Source organism: Micrasema longulum, unplaced genomic scaffold (assembly GCF_059751315.1).
Source record: "Micrasema longulum isolate JH-2025_06_02 unplaced genomic scaffold, ASM5975131v1 h1tg000849l, whole genome shotgun sequence".
Classification (NCBI taxonomy): domain Eukaryota; kingdom Metazoa; phylum Arthropoda; class Insecta; order Trichoptera; family Brachycentridae; genus Micrasema; species Micrasema longulum.
This window is the reverse complement of record NW_028278041.1, coordinates 1,087,497-1,111,076: the sequence shown is the minus strand read 5'-3', so window position 1 is coordinate 1,111,076 and position 23,580 is coordinate 1,087,497. Positions and strand designations below refer to the sequence as shown.

The 23,580-nt window shown below is 32.4% G+C and overlaps 1 protein-coding gene across 1 annotated transcript in view; it reads left to right on the top strand.

Annotated features, from left to right (window-relative positions):
* Liprin-alpha (PTPRF interacting protein alpha) overlaps positions 1-23,580 on the top strand; it is a 159,559-nt gene that overhangs the window by 86,278 nt on the left and 49,701 nt on the right. Inside the window, exon 2 of the mRNA XM_088231090.1 lies at positions 18,503-18,627. Coding sequence (XP_088087216.1) covers positions 18,503-18,627 — 125 coding nt within the window. The remainder of the gene's footprint in view (positions 1-18,502; positions 18,628-23,580) is intronic.

Genomic DNA, 23,580 nt, shown 5'->3' with positions numbered 1-23,580 from the left:
ATTTTATGATAAACAGTTAGTACTTCAATCTCAATATAGAAAATACATGTTAGCATTGTAATGAGTAATTTCTTCGTCATGTATCGATTTTTTCATTAATAATCGAATGTTAATGTTGATTACGTTTTACCGATTATCCGTATAACTAAAAAAATAAGGTTAAGTTCATTTATTTATTTATTTATTAACGGACTTATATCGATATAAAAATAAATACCCAGGCTATAATAGAAGGCGAATGGTAAAACAAGGCATTCAGTAGTAGTGTAGACATATTTTATCGTGAAAAATAATGTAACACAATCAGCTGTTTTACCATAATTATTACAGTGCAATTTTCACAAATAAATTAAGTTTATAAAAATATGTATTATTGAATGTAAAAATGTAAGAGCTTATATCACAATGAAAAGCCTCTTTAAGTTGGTCTGATTATATCAAATTTATTATGGTCCGTTTAATAATCTTAGGCAGTGTGTTTTTGGGAGATAAATAGTATATAAAATCTGTTCTCCCGGTTTTGAACGTATTTTCCTACTTTGTTAATGTTAAATTACATTTTTACATATGTACAGTTCCGGAACGAGTACGTGGCGTACAGATGGTATACGGTAATATATTAAATGTTTTGACGCAGTCTGGTTGAGTTTCCATAAAAATTGGTGCTCCAAAATTCAAGAAAATAATATATTCGTCAATATTACCCAGCTAATTTTTATCTATACTCAACCGGGCAGCGTCAAAACGCATTGCCGCATTCATTTCGTACGCCACGAACTCGTTCTCCGGCAGTACGTACCTACTCGTATATGCGTTAAAAATCATCGTACACAGATTTTAAAATTACTTTTTTATCCTCATTACTTACATTTTTTTTCCACTAATGTTTATAGGTTGTTCATTAATCTCTTTATTTGTAATTCTTAGTGAATACAATTATTTCAATCGTATGTTCCTAGCTAACCACTGCGTGTTAGTGTTTCTGGAATGAATAACGTTTTTGTTACACAATACTTTTTAAAAAAAAAAAAAATTTAATTTGAACCAGATACTTCTATTTTTTAATAAAAAGAACTAAGAATTCCAGTTAAAACACGTGTTTACATATTCACTCACCGAAAAAACCGGGCTGTGGTCCCGTGGCTAGTGTTCACGGATTACAGGTCCGATATTCAAATCCCACTTTACCACAACTTGATTTTCATTTTCTAATAGTGAGTTATTAGCAACTCGTCGACAATTTTCCCCAGAATTGATTGTGTAAATCATAAATAAAATATGTTTAAAAAAAAAATAACAGTTTCAATTTAATTAAGTGTTTATTTACATTTCAGAGATTTTTCATGTTAGCGAAAATTGCAGATAGAAATTCTTCCTTGAGTTTTGAAATTAGCTATGCTAACGGATGCAAATATTTACATTTTTCTTTCTAATTAAAATATCGGTTTTTCTTTTATAGACACGTGTTGGTTCACTAAGTAATCAAAATCAAGTTTTTGCCTCTGCTTTTCACTATAAAAAGTAATTTTGGTTGTACATATTTTAATAAAAACTCCTTTCATTTCACTGGTAATAATATTGTATTCTTTTGTGGATGTTTTTTAAAACTGTGATCATAATATTATCTTTGTATATTATATAAGTCCAACCGAAGGTTTTTTTTTTAATTAAGTTAAAATATAAATTTTAATTCGTATCAAAATATAGATACCGCCAATCAGTTATATGAGTAGTACGTTGTCTTTTTTATTTCCGTATCAATGTTGATCTTACATCTAAGAACGGGCCAAGCCATGTGGTCCCGTGGCTAGTGTCGCGGACTCACGGTCCGAGGTTCGAACCCCATTTTCCCACAACTTGATTCCCATGTTCTAATAGTTAGTTTTGAGTTATTAAGTATTTGAGTGTTTCACGATAACACGAATATTTGTATTTTTTTTAATGATCGATATTACTAAAAGGAGCTTACCGGAGTGCGAACAAAAATGTTTTTTTCTATAGAATCCTTAAAAATATTTAATCAATCTAAAATATTATCTGTGCAATTGTTTATGTTTCTTAACATTCAAAGAGATCCCTGCGTTTAAGCCTGTGTTCTCAGTTTGGCGGGAATTCAAGTATAATAGGTTCTTCTATAATAGGACGAGTGATATGTGATGTTATTTTATTGACTTTTTATTTAAACTATTGTATTATTATATGTATATAATATCCCCTCATACCAGCACTTTTGCTGATTGGGAATATTTCGTACAAATAAAATATGCAATGTAATGTAATATGTAAAGTTTAAAAATAGTTTAAAAATAAAATAAGTTCATAAATAAATTTAAAAAAATAATTGGTGCATCAAATTGCCAATGTAAAATTTTTCAATAAAAAAAAGCAATGTACCCATATAATTATATTTCAAACGGGTATCTAAAATATCAACGTAATCTTCCACACTCATCGCCGTACAATACAATACCCCCAAATTACAATCATCAGTAAAATGACCAGCATCCTAAAGAACCACTATAATGGGACTTGGTACACTTGGTAGTTGCATCTTTATCGAGCCAGGGTGTCCTCACATCAGACCGCCTGGGGACCAGGACCATGCTCGGCCTGCTGAAATCCGCGTGTTCCGCCAGGGGACGCACGTGTGGTTGCCTGCTACATCTTTGTTTACTACAGGTGAAGAAATACCGAGAAATCTTTGAAAAAAAAAATTTTTTTCTATTAATTTGCTTATTAATATAATATATCATGTATACATTTTACACAGAATAATGATAAAAATGCTCTACATTTTCAAAATTATTTTTTATTATTTATGTATACATTTTATCATAAATACAATTTTTTTGTTCACTTGACTACATTACTTACCATAATATTTACTATTATTAGAAGCTATATTATTTACTGTAATTAATGTATTATTTTTATGAACAGCTACCCTTCGTCAAAACAGTATTAAATTTGAAAAAAAATTACTTAACTCTTTGAGGCTCATCTTTTTATTTTAGTAAAAAATATTTTTTAAATAGTGCTAAAAATGGAAAACGCTTTTTCAGGTTGTATAAATTTTACTACTACCATGTCAGAAATGGAATAAACAAATCTTTAAATCAGTCAGAGACTAGTGACTTATGTTAGCGAAAATATAATGTCTATATTGTACCTATTAAAAATGTTGAAATTAATATTTACCACGGTTCTAGATCAAAACAATGCATTGAATATGTCATACGTTTTTATACCACTGTACTTCAAAGAGTTAAGCAATAGTTTATATGAATCTGAGTAAGTTCGAAAAATAAATAAAACATTAGAATTAAAAATTTAATAATTAGATTTATTCACTTAATCACATTAGGTATTCTTTTTTAATACTTCCTCTAGATTTTATATTATAAAGAATAAATATAAACCTTCCGCCATGGTATAATATTATTTTTTGTTTATTTTTGTACGTGTTTATACACTGTAAGTGTAAGATGTAACCACATGGTGCCGATGGGAATGGGGGGGGTGGTGATGATGATGATGATGATGATGATGATGATGATGATGATGATGATGATGATGATGATGATGATGATGATGATGATGATGATGATGATGATGATGATGATGATGATGATGATGATGATGATGATGATGATGATGATGATGATGATGATGATGATGATGATGATGATGATGATGATGATGATGATGATGATGATGATGATGATGATGATGATGATGATGATGATGATGATGATGATGATGATGATGATGATGATGATGATGATGATGATGATGATGATGATGATGATGATGATGATGATGATGATGATGATGATGATGATGATGATGATGATGATGATGATGTACCGGCTGGGCGTGAATTATAGTTTCTCTCTCCAATCGTAGCTTAAAATTCGATTTTAAATTGTTAACTGTTAAACAAGCATTGTGTTAGTGTTTATAAGTGGTCGATGTGTAGACAAAAAGTGGAAAAAGAAGATTATGCATTTTAAAGCATTATTTTGCGCTTTATTCTTACTAAAATATGTGACAAGTAGTGAATAACGGAAACTTTCAAACAACAGTGCGCCTACTTTAAAATCATAAAAAATGTATTAACCCATTAAAATTGTTAAAGAATGTATTCATTTTTTATGCTAATGTACCAAGATTTAACTATCTGTAATTCTACCTCCCAAGATAAATTACAACAGTGCTACTAAAAGTGAACTTATTTCTTTCCAATATACTCGTACATACTAAATGATACGCCAATCCTCAAACCACTCTCATACACACGTTTGTTTAATAATAATGTAAAATATAAATAAAATTGAGCGGGAATTTCATACTCATTATAAAACGAAATAATACAGACTAAAATGGATACAAAGTTGTTGGAACAATAGGCTTCTTTCCCCCCTCCGGCAACTACACGTGGACCGGACCATCTTCTAGGAATTCAGCAAAAACATGTGTTTGCACATGTGCGATACTGTTACAGTGACTATAGTCACTATAGTGACTACAAAAGCTACCCTTCGGATATTTTTATCTGTAATGTTATCCACAGTGTTGAAGTGCTTTATCTGTTTAGTTTTTTATTGTTTACTTTTTAGCACGAACACTTGGCAAATTTACTATTATGCTCAATGTTTGTTTTTGTAAATTTATTGATAATTTTATGTTGCCAGAATTTCACTTGTCCATGCACTTTGTAGCTGCAAGACGATTATTAATCTAGCTTCAATAGGTAAATGTTATCAACTATCAAATCTCCAAATTTAGTAAGTGAGGTCTAGAATTCCAACCGTCCATGCGCTCAGTAGCTGCAAGACTTGTTGTTATCTAACTTCTATTTTTATAAATTTGCTTTTTATTAAAAAAAATTAAATATCACGAAATCTCTAAACATTAATGTCAAATAAAAAATGTAAGTAGGGGCTAGATTTCTTATTGTATATGCGCTCTGTAGCTGCAAGACGTGCTGTAATCTAGCTCCTGTATATCATAATTGGAGACGAGGAACAAGAATCCCAACCGTCTATGCGCTCTGTAGCTGCAAGACGTGGTGGGATATTTATTTATTGTATAGCGCCCTTGAGGTGATTTTCACAAAAACGGCGCTATAAAAATTATCCATATATATATCCCACCTAATATGTATATTTTAAAATTCTAAATTCATTAACGATTTCAATACTTCAAACTACTTCTGAAAAGCGTAGATTTGAAATGAATATATTGTGTGTATTTATTGTAGACTACGTAGTAGTGTACATATCGCTAAGCCTTTGTGTACCCACTGGAGGGTTAATAATATTGACGACTTCTACTACTACTGGGCAAACCTCTCAAATGCAAGATGTTCCTTAGTTTGCGAGTTTCTTTATGCTTTGCCCGTAATTTGTTTGCTGCCTCTTCTCGTCTCGGTGAATTTGTCAAAAAAATCAGAATCAAACAGTTTAACGACAAGATTTCGTGAGATTGGCAAATTATTTTATATACTCGTATATATTTTTACCCTGTAAAATATTTTTTAGTCTAATAATGCCCGTTAGAGGGAGAAAGCGTTAATTGCTCAAATAAATAAGTGGAAGTATACCAAGTATTTTTACAGTGGATTAAGGAAGAACTGTCAATAAAAAACATAAATCGATACAAATAAATAACTCTATTACTGTTAAAATACTGTTCAAAATAATTACTTAAATAAAATATTTTTTCATATACCTGCATTATGTATAGATACACATTTGTCTTTAAAAAAAACCAAATATTCATATATGTATTGTTTTAATCTGTAAGGGTGTATAAACACCAAATCAGGTTATTTGAAGCTTTTTTCCAACGATCTAAAAATCCCAACTTACCAGAAAAATACATTTGCCAGTTCGTCGCTTCCGTTCGTTTTTGTCCAACAGACCAAAACACAAATCTTCAAAATTAGATCTTTTAAGTTTTGTTTTACGAAATAGGTATAAATAATGACCAGAACTAAAGATAAATTTCGTTTAAAAACACCTTTTTTTTCAATATATTTTTTTAAATTTTAAAAATTTGACTTTCTCAGAACTCCCGTACACTTAACTCAATTTCGTTAAAATGGTCTTTTGGACAAAAAAGAACTAAAGAGACGAGTTAGGTACATTTAGTTAGACAAGAATCACGTTTCAGAACGATTTTTTTAACAAGTCCTTACTAAGCATTTGCTCTTCGATCTTTTACGACCGGCCTATTCTGAATCAATATTAGCCGAGTTAACAGTCGACTGCTTTTTTTTTCATATCTTTAACCGCGTCTTGGTTGCTCCCACACCCTCGTGGGGGGTGTTGGGACTCCAGAATACGACGAGTGGGTTTCCCATTACCGTCCTCCCTCGGGTAAGTTTCTTGAGTTCAGCGACTTAACCATCGCTTAACCCATATTACATTCCAGTCATAAATGACATGAAAAGCCGACCAACCCCTATAATAGTTATTATTGTGTCCATCATCCTATAAAACACACTTTATATTATGTGACATGATCGCTAATCTCTCATTTATTTGTCTTCCTCTATTCTCTTGTCTGCGTGCAAAGGGCACTGCAATCGTTAACAATCACAGTACTATAAATACGATATTAAAAAAATATTTTATACCTACTGTGATTCCTTTTATTGGCACTGATTTTGTAAGATTTCATAATAAACTATTTTATTTTATTTTATTAACATAAACGGCAAATCTGCCTTTTACAAACATTTATAATACTAACATATTTGGCTTAATATGTATATATTTTTTTAAAACATAAATTTCCTTATACCCAAGGTTTATAAAAAAAGTATATACCTAAAAATTATACAAGATTTATATTAAAAAAATTACCCTAAAAATTATACAGCATATTCAGAAGAAAGTTTAAATAATAAAACATTCTACAGTAATACAACAAGAAAATCATAAGTACTGTTTCATACAGCTGGGCAAAGTGAACAAAAAACTGTATATATTATGAAATGCATGAATAAATAAACAAATATAATTACCATTCACCATCTTTAAAAAGGTTTGTTCTATAGGAACAATACCCTACGCTAAATATATCAGATACGTGGGAATAACTATTGCAGAGTTCATGAAGTCTATTTAATACGGCATTACAAGTATATACTGTCCGTGAATTGTTGCTACAAAACGGTGGCACCTGTCTAGTCATTCTTCCAGGCACCCTGAAAAGTATAAAATTAAAAAAATCTTCGTTATCAGTGTTACGAATTTTTACTAAGTATAATTAAATCAATTTTTTGTATCCAGTTTCAGGAAAGCACTCCTCCCGAAACTATAATTTGTATTCTTTAAATATGATAAACGTTTGCTACATTGATAACAAAGTTTTTTTTCATAATATTTTATAAAATAATTTATATAATTTCCACGTCGCGCCCGCGCAATATTAAAATAGTCGACGCAACTTGATTTTTAATATTACAAAAAGCTGCCTATTTGCATTAGCCGGCAGAACGGGTCATTTTTTCGACACGTGACACTTCAGCGAGGGAACATTAAATGAACAACAAAAAACAAAACGATCATCTTACACCATGCGTCTCACATACACTTACTTTTTGTGATTGTTATACGTAAGTCACAAGTAAGATACCTCTTCAACCAAAAATAAGCGTTTCTCAGTAAGTGCTTAATTCTGTTAAATCAAACCTAAGTCTGACTTATGTCAATTCAGATTTAGCTTTTTGACCTTTCACAAAACATGGAATCGGAATAACCTTCCTGTGTTTTATAAAATACATTTTCCGCCTACTTCACTATCGTAATTAATTCCAATTTGGTCTCCGATGACCCGATTACATTTCTCCCTCGCGGAGTACGTTCTCTCCTCCGTCACAAGGCCTCTGGACTCTGCAACTTCGGCTTCTGGATCTCGATGTAAAGCCTGGAGATCGATAGATGAGAAGATACGGGAGCAATGTCGGTAAATGTCGGAGCAATGTCGATGTGTATCAGTTAAATTTAAAAATAAAATACTTTTTTTTTTCAGAATACGGTTTTCAAATTTAACATACTTTAAAAAAAAAGAACAGTTTATATCATTACGTCATTTGAATTTTAACAAAAAGGTTTCTAACTTTTTACTAAGCTCTTTATTGTACCATTTTTAATACAATTTACAAGTTTTAAACAATTATTTTTTCATACTTACGTACCCACACACACGCACCCTCTCCCTCATTCATTCCCACACGCACATGTATCCTCTCCCTCATTCATTCACGCATACACACATTCACATACACATGAATACAAACGTCACACAAATACAATTACTAAACTTCTTTTCTTATATATTATGTGTCATTATATTTACAGTAGATTTTTTTAATTAGCATTGTTAAGATTTTTCTACTTTTTTTTATGTAATAGCTGTAAAAATCCCAAATAAAATAAAATAAATAGACGGTTCTATCAAAGTTCATCGCCCTTCGTTTTAAAGCTTCGCGATCAAGTGGTGAATGCGTTTGTCACAGTCCCTGGACCTGGCACCTGAAGCGTAAAACTGATGTGAATAATACGACACTTTGCGATTGGTGTACCAATGCGGTACCTTTTGCTCTGGTAGGTGCAAAAATGTTAAAATTATGAGAATTAATTTAAAGTTGACTGTACCGGAGGAAATGGGAAGATGAAGTGTCTAAAGGGGTTTGACAGTAAAATTAAATAAATTCGATACTCGTAGTGTTCTGTTATTCATGGGACTTATTGAATAATAACTCATATTTAAATGTAAGTAATAAATTAAAAATACTTGGTACACTTCTTCTTATTTATTTGACCAATTAGCCCTTTCACTCTAGTCTGAAGATGCCCGTTAAAAGGTGAAAGCGCGAATTGGTCAAATAAATAAATGTAACTTAAATTCAAATATAAGTTATTATATAATGACAATAGGATTCCACCACGAATTGCCAAAAAATAACATAAATATAATATTGTATGTTTTCGGTTGATAATTATTTTAGTACTATAGTTAATAACACAGAAGAAAAAAAATGCTTCAGTGTCTGTTTTAAAGTCAAAATTAGCTTTGATTTACCATGTTAAAATTTGCATAAAAAATATGATCCTCTTGTTTTTCTCTCCAAGAGATGTATGTAACTATGTTAGTAACGCGGTGAATACTATTTAATCAGCGGAATTAACTTTTTCTGTTGTACAAAATTCCAGTGAAATATACCGACGAACATCGGTCTCACCGTCTCTGTATAATCGGTGCCCTACTGGACCTACCTATATATTATATTCCCTACTTCCTTCCACTCTCTCGTCCCCTCTGCGGTACTCTCGTGGAGTGAATAATACCCCCTGACGTTTACCATCACTCTGTTCTTCCTTTACAGCCTGCAGCACTTTAGTTTCCCTTTTAACCTCGTATTTAACACTTTTGTACAGAAATCTCTCTGTTGGCATTCGATTGCTGCGCCGGAAATCAAATATGCAACAACTGCTTGCCATCGTTTTAAGTTATTCGTGAAATTTCTTCCTTCTAAGCGCAGTGCGGCGATTTAATTTCTAATCTAAAACAAAACTTTATTTTACAAATAAACATCGTTAAAATTTAAAATACGAAAACGTCAAGGTCACGGACTAGAGGAAGAAATAGAGTCTTGATAGTCGATCCCCGGGGGCTCGAACTGTCAGTAGGGTCGCAGTGAGTCACATCTTGCTGGAAGATGTGATTCTATAAAATGCTGCGAACGCCTAGTTGCATTCCACCGGCAACACTACTGACTAGTCCAACTGGTTAGCGTCCAAGTCGCGAACCCTGGGCAATGGGATCACACTCATAACGGTGTGTTCACAGCAGATAACGAGAAGACGAAAAGCGAGTTTTTGGCGCCTAAAAACCTAAACCATCCAGTTAAGGGAAGGTAACCCCGACAGGAAATCCACCAGAGAAGGCAACGGGAAACCACTCTGGTCATCTTTTCCCAGGAATCACTACGGCGAGTACATCAATAAGCATATGCTTTCGCTGTAGTGATCGCCAACGTCGGGGGTCGATCCCCGCCTTATCCCAACTTTATTCCTATTGCAATTTTTCATTCAAATGTTAATTGAATACAAACATGACATAAATGAACCCATTTTTATTCATTTATCACTGTAAAGAACTGAAAATTGAATGACTATTTTGGAACTGGCATTGTTTTTTTTTGCACCACAAAATCTAACAGGTTGAATTACGAATACATCACTGCAAAAAATCACTTTCCTATAAAATTATTGATTCTTTTGAGGCAAGCGTCTTTAGCAATGCACCAAAGGTCCTGATTCGCATCTTATAATACATAGGTCTCTGCAATAGGAACACCAGCAGCAGCATTATATTGATCGTTAATTACATTAATACTAGACAGCGGAGAGACATCCTCTTATTTCTGTTCACTGTATTTCATAGTCCGAACGCTCCTATATAACTCCGTGAAAAAATTATCGTTTATCAGTTCCTGGTTAAACTCCTTCGTTCTTATATTCTTAAAACACCCTTTTGATTCCCATTCACAATTCCTCTTTCCCTTAACTCATATAGTGTCAATCGGCTGTAGAATCATCTTCCATGGACCATCAAGTATGTTTTTACAGTAGCTGTGTTTAAATCACGCCTGAAACATCACCTTTCTCTTCCTTAATCTCTCCTCTTTTCCTCTCTCTTTACTATCTGAAATAGTCATCTAATCTCAGTAAGATAAGATTATAAGGGAGAATATGAAATTAATATAATACAAATTTGGTGTGGCTGGGAGGTTAGATAAAGTAAGAATAAAATAAATAAGAAGACTATAGCTGATATTTGCTCTTGTGTTCACCGTCTAGCTGAATCAAAAGCAAAAAAGACCCCACATAATGAGGAGAAGTTGCCTAGAATCAGGCAGAAAAATAAATAGAATGACTTATGTAACTTTCTAATTTAAAAAACATGAGAAAATATCTAAAATGATCAATTATAAATAAAATGCATGGCAATTAGAATAAAGAAATAAAATAACGTTTTTTTTGTAAATACGGTTGTAACTCGCTATTAGAACATGGGAATCAAGTTAGGGTAGAGTGGAATTCGAACCACGGACCTTTGATCCGTGACCACAACCCGATTCAAACCCGGTTTATAATTTAGCATAACATTTTCCAAGGCATAATCTCAAATCTACAATTACACTACCTTAAATACAATATTTGTATTGTTTGTATCCCAATTCAACACAGTCATAGAGTTAGGGATACGTTTTTTTTTGTAATATGTGTCTTTATATGAATAAATAAATAAATAAGTACATATAAACTAAGGTTTCAGATTTCCAAAATCCAATATCAACTCAATAACTGACTTAATAAAATGAAGACCATTTTGTAGAAAAATTTATAATCAGAGCATTAAAATAAAATAATAAACGATCTTTAAACTAAAGAGGAATTTACATCAAAACATATTAGATTTGCACACCACAATCTTTTCATTATCATAAAAATATACTACCGTATAAAAATGCAAACATAGACTTCTGTTTTATTTATCGAAAAATACTGCATATTATTAAAATAATGATTTGAATATAATTAACAATGATGTAAGTAATCTCAACGAAGTGAAATTGAAATTCATGCCTAAAATAAATTAAATATAAAAAATATCCTAATTATAGGATTGAATTTACTTTTTAGCTAGTGGCAAAATGGGAAAAGTAAAACAGTTCGCAGCTTCGAGAATTTGTAGAAATTCGTCCATCCAATGATTTCATGTAGATCATCCTGCATCTTGAGTGGATTTGGAGCTGACAATCCTCGTCTGAATTCTTAGATAGTCGCTTCAGGCATTGTTTCCCATCATCTTCTTGCAGTGAGGCGATTCGTGGGACACGCGGACAATTGTCGACGCGCGAAGTTTAACCTCAAATCGTCGGCATTTTCTCCCGACAAATTTCGTTCCTGTCTAATACACGATGATTTTATTTTATAAGTATATATTATCTGGGTGCTCTCCGATAAATAATTATACAGAATTGTGGCAATTGATAAAATGAGGAGGGAAATGAGGTAGTCTGCCGAAGACTAACGACTAAGCGCTGAAAAGATTATTACCTCACTTTAGAAAATTCTAATCCTGGAGCAAATGATCGATTACGTCTTAAAGCACGCTTTGCACAAGTTCCGGATCACATTTTTGAATTTTTTACAACCGCGTTAAAAAAAACAGCAAGCCGGCACGTTGTGTTGCCTATTCGGATTCCTTTGACAGGTGCGGAAACATTACAACTATGCGACACAAATAACTGGCTAATTAACGCACGGTACCTACCCGATAAATTCAATTCATTACAATATATATGTATACAGCACCAAATGCCTCTATATTGACTAATTTCCAAGAGGTATCGTAATTAAAATAAAAATATCGCCTATCTTAAAAAATATATAATAAAAATCACCCGTGCGCCATTGCATGATTTAGATGAACATATTGTTTTTTGTAAATTATAATTTAACCCCGAAATTGTGATTTAAAAAAAATCATTAACTAGAACGTTAATTGAGATACGCGGTGTTATAATGTTATGAACCGTTGCGTAATGCTATGAACCTTTGGTATGTTATGAATTATTATTTATTATTGAATTTTCGTTAATATAATAAATTAAACCTGTATTGTATATTCCTAAAAAAGTATGTGTTGGCAGTTTGCAATTTACTACATACACAATAAATGAAAAACATAGTTTATTATTGATTAATAACGAAACATTTAAACGATCGCTTTTTTCGAAGAAAAATTGCCAAATCACAAGCTACATTACACAATATTACTGTGGGTAGGAAGAAACCCCCGAATGTTTAACATTGATCGTGTTACTTTTATTTTAACACTATTTTGTAATTACAAATTACCTAACGTTAATAATGTTTAGAAATAGAAGTAAAAATGTCCGTTACAAGTTGGCGAACAAAATAAAAACCCTCGGGTGTTTTTAAGATTTAGTAGAGATGCATGGTAAATATGTAAGCGCAAATGGACGTTATCTGCGACAGCATTGCGGCAATTAGCAGTTGTGGTTTTAGTACTATCTCCACATTTAGTAACGATTTCTCAGCTCCTTTATTTTTACTTCCCTCCGTCTTATCATACTACTCGTACTTTGGTGAATTCATTCCACTTCGTATATTTTATTTTTTATGCTTGAGTTTTGAAAAAAAAATATCTTAATCACACTTCGTTTTTACGCATTGTTAGAGAAAAGTGCCCGTATTTCGGATAAAATTTTGTTTTCGTGATGTAGAATTTAAAATATGAAACAAATGATTTACGATTTGGCATTATCTATTACTTCATTAAATATTTTTTAGTTACTTTTTTCATCGTTTTCCAGGCGGCGACTGATTTCGGATATCCGAAATTAAGAAAGGTTATACATCTATATATAAGGTTATATATTTTACAACTTGCATGTCAACATAAACTTTGACGTATAATCGACTTAAAATAGCTAATAGACTATGACACCTTCACATTAAACTATATAATATAATAACACCCCTGTAAATCAATTTTTCATATTAACCATGTCGGGAATCAAACCCGAGACGTCTTGCACGGTAGGCAAACCGGCTGACCATTACGTCACGATGAATTTGTGTAAACCGCTTACTAATATTTATTTATGACTTATTAAGGTAGTTCATAACATCTGAAATATAAACTTAAAGTAACCTAAGGTTACTATAAATTTAAGAGGATTAAAAAAACATATATATACACCGCAAGACAAATAAATTTACGAGTTCTCAAAAAAAACTAAAATTGACATATAATGAATTATTCTTGATATTTAATTAGTTTTTTTTATATTGTTTGACATATGTGATGACTACTCGTTATTTCAAGGTTAAAATAAAAAATCTTACTCATGAATTGTACTTAGAAATTGCCATTATATATCAGGTATCAGATTACCCGAACCTTAGAGACCCATAACGGTTCATTTATGGTCGAGTGTTTGTGATGGAATAATAAAAGACATGTTATTTTTTAATTCATATTTAAGAAGTAGGTTCTTATCGCTTTATTTTAAATTAAAGTATTTTACATTTAAACATATTTATAACATTTAAAAATATTTAGTACTTAGTGAATTCACCTTTATTTTTTATAACATGTAAAATTCTATTATTTAGAGAAGCGTAAAGCGAATCTAAAATTTCTGATGTTATTTCTTCTTCCCAAACTTGAATTAAGTTTTTTTTTAATTCCTCAATGTTTTTTGATTTTTTTTTCCCGACTTTTTTTTTCATAATCGCCCATAAATTTTCTATCGGGTTCAAATCAGGGCTATTCCCGGGCCACGTCAACGATTTTAAGCCAATTTTCTCCTTGAATTCGTTGATCTATAAAAAAACAATAAATTATTTATCATGTGGTCACAAAATGCATTAAAAAATATATATATTTGTACTCACAGTGCGGGCTCTATGGCACGGCGCAGAATCGTCCTGAAAAATTGGGTCCGCGGTATACTGCGTAATGTCCTCGATTGTTGTAATAATATGTTTTTTTAACACTTTTTTGTACTGAATGGCAATCATCGTACCCTGTACAAAATTTAGAGGTCCTAAACCGTATGCTGTCATGCACCCCCAAATCATCACGTAGGGTGAATGTTTAACGGTTCGAGTGACGCACGACGGATGATATCTTTCCCCACGTTTTCGTCGAACTATCTTTCTGCCGTCTGGACCAAAAAGGTTGAATTTTGATTCATCAGAGAAAACAACATTTTGCCAATCCTCCAAGGTCCAATTCTGGTGCTCTTTCGCCCAATCCAGTCTAGCCTTCTTCATTTTGTCCGTGAGTAATGGTTTCTTTGCGGGACTCCGTGCTTGGAAACCATGCTCCAACAGCCGCCTGGACACTGTTTTTACTGAAAATGTTGATGTGCTGGTAGACTGCACCTCTGCGTGTATTTCAGGTGCCGTTAAAAATCGATCGCGCATAACAATTTTTTTTATTAAGCGATCATCTCGGGCAGATGTCACGCGCCCCCGTCCGCTTCCTTTTTTCCGTTCTATGGATCCAGTTTCTTGGATTTTTTTAAATAAAAACCTCACTGCACCTTCTGAATACCCAACTCGACGAGATATTTCACAATTAGATATGTTTTCTTGCGACAATGTGATTATTTTGGATTTTATCGCAATCGACATTTGCTTTGCACTTTCCATGATTGTTGTGTTATGTTCACTCAAACGCGGGTAAAACAAGACTGTTGAGACATTTTAAAATGTAAATATTGTAGAAAGGTGACACATAGTGTCCTTAATTTATTAAACAAAAGAAAGAGGTATCGATAAAGGATTTCTTAGAAAAAGGGTTCAGTAAAGTCAAGGGGCGCGGTAGCAGGTAAACTCGTAATTTTTTTTGTCTTGCGGTGTATATATATATTTTGTTTTTATGTGATAACCAATGTGTTTCAGTTTAGTCTAAATTTCAAAAGGCGTAATCTGTCAGTCGAAAATTAATTATATTTAAATTTTTTAAAAACTTTTAAGCATATTTTTAATCAATCGTACCTTATACTAAATATTTGTATTCGTCTAATGTTTATTTACTTAATTTTTTGACGGCACGATTTTGAATACAACGGCGATTCAAAATGGCTGAATCGTATAATTCCCTTGCTTTTTATTAGACTACAGCTTTAAGAGCAAACGCGGTATGACTTTACTTCACACGAACGTATTCCTGAATGTTTTCTCTGGGTTATGGCACTAGAACAGTGATTTTTTATACACATTACAGTTATTGTCTACCAATTTGTTTTTTTAGAATAAATTATTTACTAGGGGAACTAGGACCATCGAAAAACCTTTAAAAGTGCTCAGTTTTATCTGCCGTCTTCGGACGTACGGCATACAAATATAATAACTATTTTTGAAAAACGTTAAACGTACCGACACAATATGTTTCATGTTGATACTCTTTCTGAAAAAAAAAACCAAATCGATTCAGTTTTGGAGTGCGGAAAACGAGACGACGAAACGCCGATTTTGTAGCTTTTAGTTAGGCATAATCAGTCCGACGTGCAATTGTATTTTTCGCTCAGTATTGAAAAGGAATTTGCAAGAGAGTGACAGAAAAACAATATTTAAATTTATCAAAATTGTTAGCCTCCGCATGTCCTCTTTCAGCCTTACTGTAAATTACTACCATTACGCAATTTACCCGTAGGGTAGGTAGAGAGAATGGACTTTTAAATTTTTTAAAAGTAAAATCTTGTTTATACAAATTTATTAATATAAAATTCTTAAAATGGTGTACCACAAAGTGAAAAATGTTTTTGATATTAGACATATTAAAAACACTTCAATACATAATTTATGTATTATAATAGTATTTATGTGGGCAATAATATTCAATTAAATATATTTCGATTTCGTCCAATGTAAAATATATCGAAGAAAAACGTTTTTATATAATATAGACCATAAAACGATTTAGTTTTCCGTTTTCATCTCAGCCTGATATTTCCGTCTTGGAAAAACCCACGGAAAGTCCACGGAAATTCAGAAAGACGCGGATGAAAAATACCCTCATCATTTTTCCTCGATTCTGTTTTAATCCTAAAATATTTCATTGATTATTTATGAGGAATATCCCTTTTTTTATTTTTGCTGTTTTGATATTATTTCTGTAAATGTATTCAAATACAAAAATATATGCAGGGAGTATTCTTGATATTTCATTTCGTGAATGCGAAATTGCGTACGTTACTCTTGTTATTGAGAGATTATTTTGTTCTATAAAATTACGCTGTACATAACATTTATTAATTAAAATCATTAGTTCATATAGCGAACCTACGAAGAATTTGTCGAGCGCGCGCCATGCCCACACAAACCCAAATTTAGACCCTCACGTGCAGCGCTGTGACGTCACCTCGCAAACTCCCCTCCGCTCGCGACAAACCATTTCCGGTAGTCGACAAACGGGCTATTCAGACATTGTTTTTAGATATTCTGTAGTCTTTATAGTTTTAACACATGAGGCCCTCGAAAGTACACAAATATTGGTCGCGGCAAAACCTTAAATGACACCAAGAACGAACCATAATACATTCATTCGCATGCGCAGCAACAAAAAAATAAATTATTAATTCATAAATTGTAGTAATTTTATTGTGGTCTACATTTTAATTTACTTAAATAATATTCGGATGAAGCAAAACAACGGATAATTTTATTTTGGCTTCGTTCATACTTCACTGCTCGTTTGAGAGAAAATGTTGTTAAGTTTATCAAACTTGAGTTTCCCATTAATATCACATCCATCAAACGTTAAATTATTTATATTACGGCCATGATAAATATTGCGTGCCTTGTTTATATTCAGCTTTGAGATAATATATATTAATTTGATTTTATAAACCTGGTTTATTTATTACTTTTTTATTCATTCGATTAATACTCGTAATACAAAACATATTTATTTTGTTTTTGTACCGCAACACGCCAGGAGGGCCTAAACATATTGATGAATTACAGCACTCGAGACACCCAAGCTTGAAAAAAACTCACTTTTTTGTACTCTCTCCGGGAATCAAACCCGGAACCTTTCGTTCGTGAGTCAAACGTCTTAACTACTACACCACAGAGGCCGCTAAAACACATTCTATTGACGTCTTACTAAATTATCACTTTTTTTCATCAATATGTAATTAAGAGCTTTACTTGTCTCTGTCTTAGATAATGTCAAGATCCGTGAATTATTGACAAAATCAAGAAAGAAATGGTACGTTGTTTTAAACTAGAGCGAATGGATTGCGAAAAAAACGACTAAAAGGATTTACCATGGGAATTTCGATGGATTCAGAAAACAAAGGAGGCCGAGAAAGACATGGCATGACCGAATTTAACAAATATTTAAAGAGGGACACGTCAGAAGTCGGAATAATCGTCGTGCGTGCATTAGACGATTAGACGATGTATGAATGTGGAGGAAGCAAGGTCTGTATGCAAAGATAGAGAAAAGTGGCGTTCTATCTTTTCTGACTAACCTTACGGGGAAACTGCGTGGTGACTTTTTGTTTGTAATCAAAACAATTTAATTTATTTTAGCTTTAAAAATGTGTTACGCCTCCAAAAATTATATTAGTTTTTTCATTTTTATGTATATGGCAAAAGCAATATTTTCATGTATATTTTAAGATTCTGTGATAATTTCAAGGATTATTAAAAAAATATTTGTATCCTGCCGTTAACGCTTTAAACTGTGAATAGCTCATTACGTTTTATATTTTGCGGCACTTTAAGAAAATACTCTTTCATTGCAGATTTATGGAGTTTTAACAAAACGGCCGGGTAATTTCCGCCAAAAATTAACGACGCGCCTTTAAGATTAATAAATAGTTTATTGCTCCGAATAAATCCCCCGATAAATGTCTCCGAACTAACAGCGGCTTTGTTTATATTGTTACAGGAGTTCGCCACCCTCACGAAGGAGCTGAACATCGTCAGAGAGAAGTTACTAGAAAGAGAAGAGGAGATCTCCGAACTCAAAGCGGAAAGAAACAACACGAGAGTAAGTATTTCCCGAAACTGATCAACATTGTTTTTGTTCATACTCCCCGAAGTGGGTATTTCAAAGAATTTCATCGCTAAGTACTCGACAGTTTTGAATTGTTTATGGCTCCAGGAAGCAACGAATGTTCGGTTCAACTCTCTCTCGCACTCTTCCTGTTAACTCTTTGGTGGTTCTTTTCTCGTACAATTATTTCGCGACTATGCCTACTTCTTCAAAGGCTGAAGACGTTGAACTAAAATGTAAAGTATAATGGTTTCCGTTTTGACGATAAAATAATGATCGCTAATAATCGGATCACTCGTCGATAAAAATAGGTTTTATCAACAATATTTTGAGTTTGTTTTTGAAAAGTATTTTCAGGCATTGCCTAATGTGTATGTGAAATAATTCAGTCAGAAATGTTTTTCACAAAGATCGACAGATGGAATAATAGAAGAAATGGAAGTAAATGCCTAGGCTTCTGTATTCCCTCCTATAAAATGTTTTTCATTTTAAGTTTAATTATAATGTCTACTGTGTGCATATCGTCATGATCGTAGATCAACAACGCATATGGTTTTCTTCAACTTAACATGAGAGTGTTGACTCTTTATGTCGCAACTCGACAATTACAAAAGTATATCCTTTGACTCGGCTTAGCTATTGTTTTATTTATTTTTAGTTACACATATCTCTAATGAAATAAATCAAAAAGGCATTAATAAAATCTACGAGTGTATTATACTGCTAGAATGCATTATTCGAGTTCAGAGTGCGAGTAATGTACATAGGTCGGTATGCTAATGTTAATATTCGATGCACACGAAGCGAGCTCTTCACATTTCGCAGAGTCTGCTAAATGTATCATGCATCATCAGAATATCTAGGGTCAGATAAATTTGCATCGGCGAGCATCTCTCACTCTACTCGCATCCCAGAATGTCGAACATTTCATTCCTTTCGAATAACATAGGTGATTGAACAATTTCTACAAAGCCGGCAGCGGCTGTTTTGAAACATAAATGAACTTTTACCACCGCATTCAAATGGTTTATTTATTTAAAGTTTATTTATTTATTTATTTAGTATTTCACAGTTTTAAAATGTACAGAGTTTATTTGTTTCAGGTCCCGACTAGCTAGGAAATTCCTGTGTTTAGGAAGGACCTTATTTTTTTCATGTGTTTTTTTTAATATTTAATTTCATTAAAAGATGCTTAATAAATTCAAAGAATAATAATTACATTAGAAAAAATCAATATAAATATAAATTAGAAAACATGCAAGTAATAATAATAAAAATTGAATCATAAAAATAAATTAGAAAATATGCCATTAATAGTAAATAAATGAGACACAATTATTATAAATTATAAAACATACCGATAATAATAAAAATTGAACCACAAATACACATTATGAAATATAAAATTAGTAATTAAGAAATTATACAAAAATATAAATTGGAAAACATACCGATAATAATAAAAATTGAAGCTTAAATACAAATTTGAAGATATATCGTTAGTAATTAAAAATTGAAGAACAAAAATAAATTACAGAATATCCCATTTATAATTTTTTTTTTAAAATGAGATACGGTTAAAGTGAATCGAATTAATAATATGGAATCCTGATAAAATAGCCATTACGGATAACACCACTCTTTATTATATTTAACATCCAGCGAGTATTAATTAACTCGACTTTGTTCATTGTGATACGGAATCGATTAAAACCTCATCATGGATCTAATGCGATGAAATTCAGTATTTTTATCCACTCGATAATACGCGCTAAAGTGCATTGTGGTGAAACAATTTTTTAGTTTAATAAAATCGAAATTTTCTTGTCAACTTCCAAGTCAAAAGGTTAAGGTCTGACCTTCGCTTTGCACTGCAGCCCTTTGTTCGCCCCGAGGCTTTATCGTTATCGTTCGCGGTTCGGCGTCTGGGTTCTCACCTACGGCGCGTGGCCGGCGCTGGCCATAAAAGCGTCATCACCACATTCGGAACAAAGCTATACCGTAGCGGGTCCACTACATCTAGTTGTTTTTCCACCCCCTGCGTTTTCTTTTCAATTCGGCCGGTAAACAAATTGGATGAAAATGTTAACGACGCAGACGGCGGAGCTTTCAGCTTCCAGCTCCCTCTCCGTGCTTCAGTAACGGCCCCGGTCAGGCATATCCACACACGCGGAGTAACTCTCGTGTTTCATTGCTTTGTTGCCCCTTTTTTCGCCTTTTTATTTATTCAAAACTTCGGTTCATTCCCCTCAGAATTTGATTTAAAATTCATTTATTTTGAATTTATACCAAATGTACCGCCGAATCGCTCGATGGAAAACGAGTGCCGAGCGGCTTTAAATCGCGGTAGATTTTACGTGTTTTTTTGTACTTTATAGAATAATGTATTTTTTGTTTGAGTTACAAGCTCCGTTGTTTACTTTCGAGAAATGTCGATCTTAACATTGTGTATTTTACTTGATGGCAGAGATCCTTTGTTTTGTTTTATTCATATTCGCAAACCGAGGGAATACTGAACGCGGAGAAAAATATCACTTTTGTCGGCATTTTAAATTAAAACCGGCTCGGTGCCTATCTCCATATGTTTTACGTCGAGTTAATGTCATTAAATGCGAATTCCACAAAGTGTCTCTTAATTCCTACCGACATGACAGTTAAATGAAAGTATTTTACATCAAACTTCGAATGTAATTTGTTATTTTTCACGCCTCCCGCACTCAATTTTGTGCCCCTTTTTACTACCGCAGTTGATTGATCAATCGTGTTTGATTTATTCACCGCACAGCGTCCCCCCGGAGCTCGACGAATTGTTAAATTTGTTTTCATTTGACGTCTCCGTTTGATTTAGTCCTTTGATTTATGCGACGGCACCTGAGTAATTCCAGAAGTTCGAACCGATAAACAATATTACTACATTCTAAGAATTTCCCGATTTCGCTCGCCGCAATGCCACCCTCCCGCTCGGCTGTTACGACGTTACGAGTGGTATATTGTAACGCTCCCTTCCCTTGTCTTTCCAGTTTACACTTTTGATTATACACCGTAAACATTTTATCCCAATGTTTACATTGTGTTTCGTGAATAGTCAATATTATCAATAACTTTTGCACGGTACTGGGAAACTTTTGAAATGATTTGAGGCTTTCACCTTTATTTTAATTTTGAATTTAATGTTGAAATCGAACACTGATTTGAGTCTACTCAAAATTTATTTTATTTTAAAAAATGCCCGATTGTGTCGTGAAAGCGTGCAAAAACTGTCCGGATCTAAGGAAAAATAATTTTCATTGATTATTAGATATTTAGGTACTTGGTTATGATAGAATTCTAAAACTGTAAATTATTAATATTAAAATGTTGAATTTAAGTTGGTATCTAAGTACTTGTTTGTGGTTGAATTCCAAAACATAAAATAATTCGTTTTCAAACATATAATTTTTTTTGCAAATGTTAAACTCTTCTCACCAACGGGGGTGTACTTTATTCATGAATGCAATTTTCAAAAATGTATTGAATGTCAGTTAATATTGTTTAAGTATTACCAAAAATCCAGTAAAAATAAATAAATGGGAAAAAATTATAAGGAATTTAAGGAAAGAATCTGATTGGGATCCATAAAAAGCGAATGTTGTTTGTAAACATTTAAAAACAATTTTTTTTTAAATACTAAAAAACAACATCCTTTCATTTTTTTGTATACACATTCTCATCGAATGCAACCCTGGTAGGTCGATGAAAAAAAGATTTATGCTCCTAACTTTTTGTTTACGGATTAGATTGAAAATTGTAATATACACGCACACGCGCAGCGCAAAGATCTACATTTCGCTGAAAACCGCACGTAAATCCGTTTAGGAGGAGTTCAGTGACGTCACACGTAACACGAATTAAATACATAAAGATATGATTAGAATATAATTTTGATCAATCTCAACTAATTTTGTTATCTATATGATGTCTTCGGTCGTAAAGGATTAAATCGTATTATTTTATTATTATTATTATTGTTATTATTAGTCATATACAGTACAAACAATGGCGTTCCCATAAACCATATCACGTTCGATCATACAAATTAACTGAATATTGTATAATTTAGTATTAATTAGCGAAATAATGGAGACACGGCATTATATCTCCTCGAAATTCCCCAATACATTAGCTTTATTGATTTGTCAGTACATTCCAGTTGCTGGTATTAAGTATTACATTTACCACCTATTATTATTCCAGACTTATGTACACGGGGTGAAATCTAAGTACTTCGCAAAGTTAAATAAGGAATGAAAATACAAAGACTACTTACTTCATCGTTTGAACCCATAGTACTTAAGAATCCGTATTTGTTTGTATACTAATTGAACATGATAATATCAAAGCTATTATTTATCTTATTTTGACTTTCTGTTTCATTCGTTTTTATGATTATCAATAGTCCTAATATGAAGTATATTTTTTGATATTTGATGTGAAACCTTTCGTAATTATTTCGTACACAATATTGTGTAAATTATAATCGCTTTAGAAATATAGTCAGATAAAAGTTGTTTTGGTTATAGTTTTAGTGTTGTTTATATCAACTCTTTTTCTAATATTTTCAAATACGTTTTCTGCGCATTTTCTTTACTCTGTTGGAATCCGTTCAAGTATTCTAAGTTCAAGTACTTTAGAACGAAAACAGCCTTTTTATACGTACCTTAGTTTTCACTATATTGTAAAATAACTGACCCTTTTTTTCCCCTATTCGTCTACTTTAACTAATTTACAATACTGAAGAAACAAAACTGTTTTGTATCCTTCGTAAACGCTATTTTTTATTTTTTAACAGGATTTATTCTTAATATTCGTAATAGGATATCAACAGAATATTGTATGGCCACTCTAAAATTCTAGATAACCTGCAATCCATAATTAAACTATTTATTTATAAAATAAAACATGGAATTC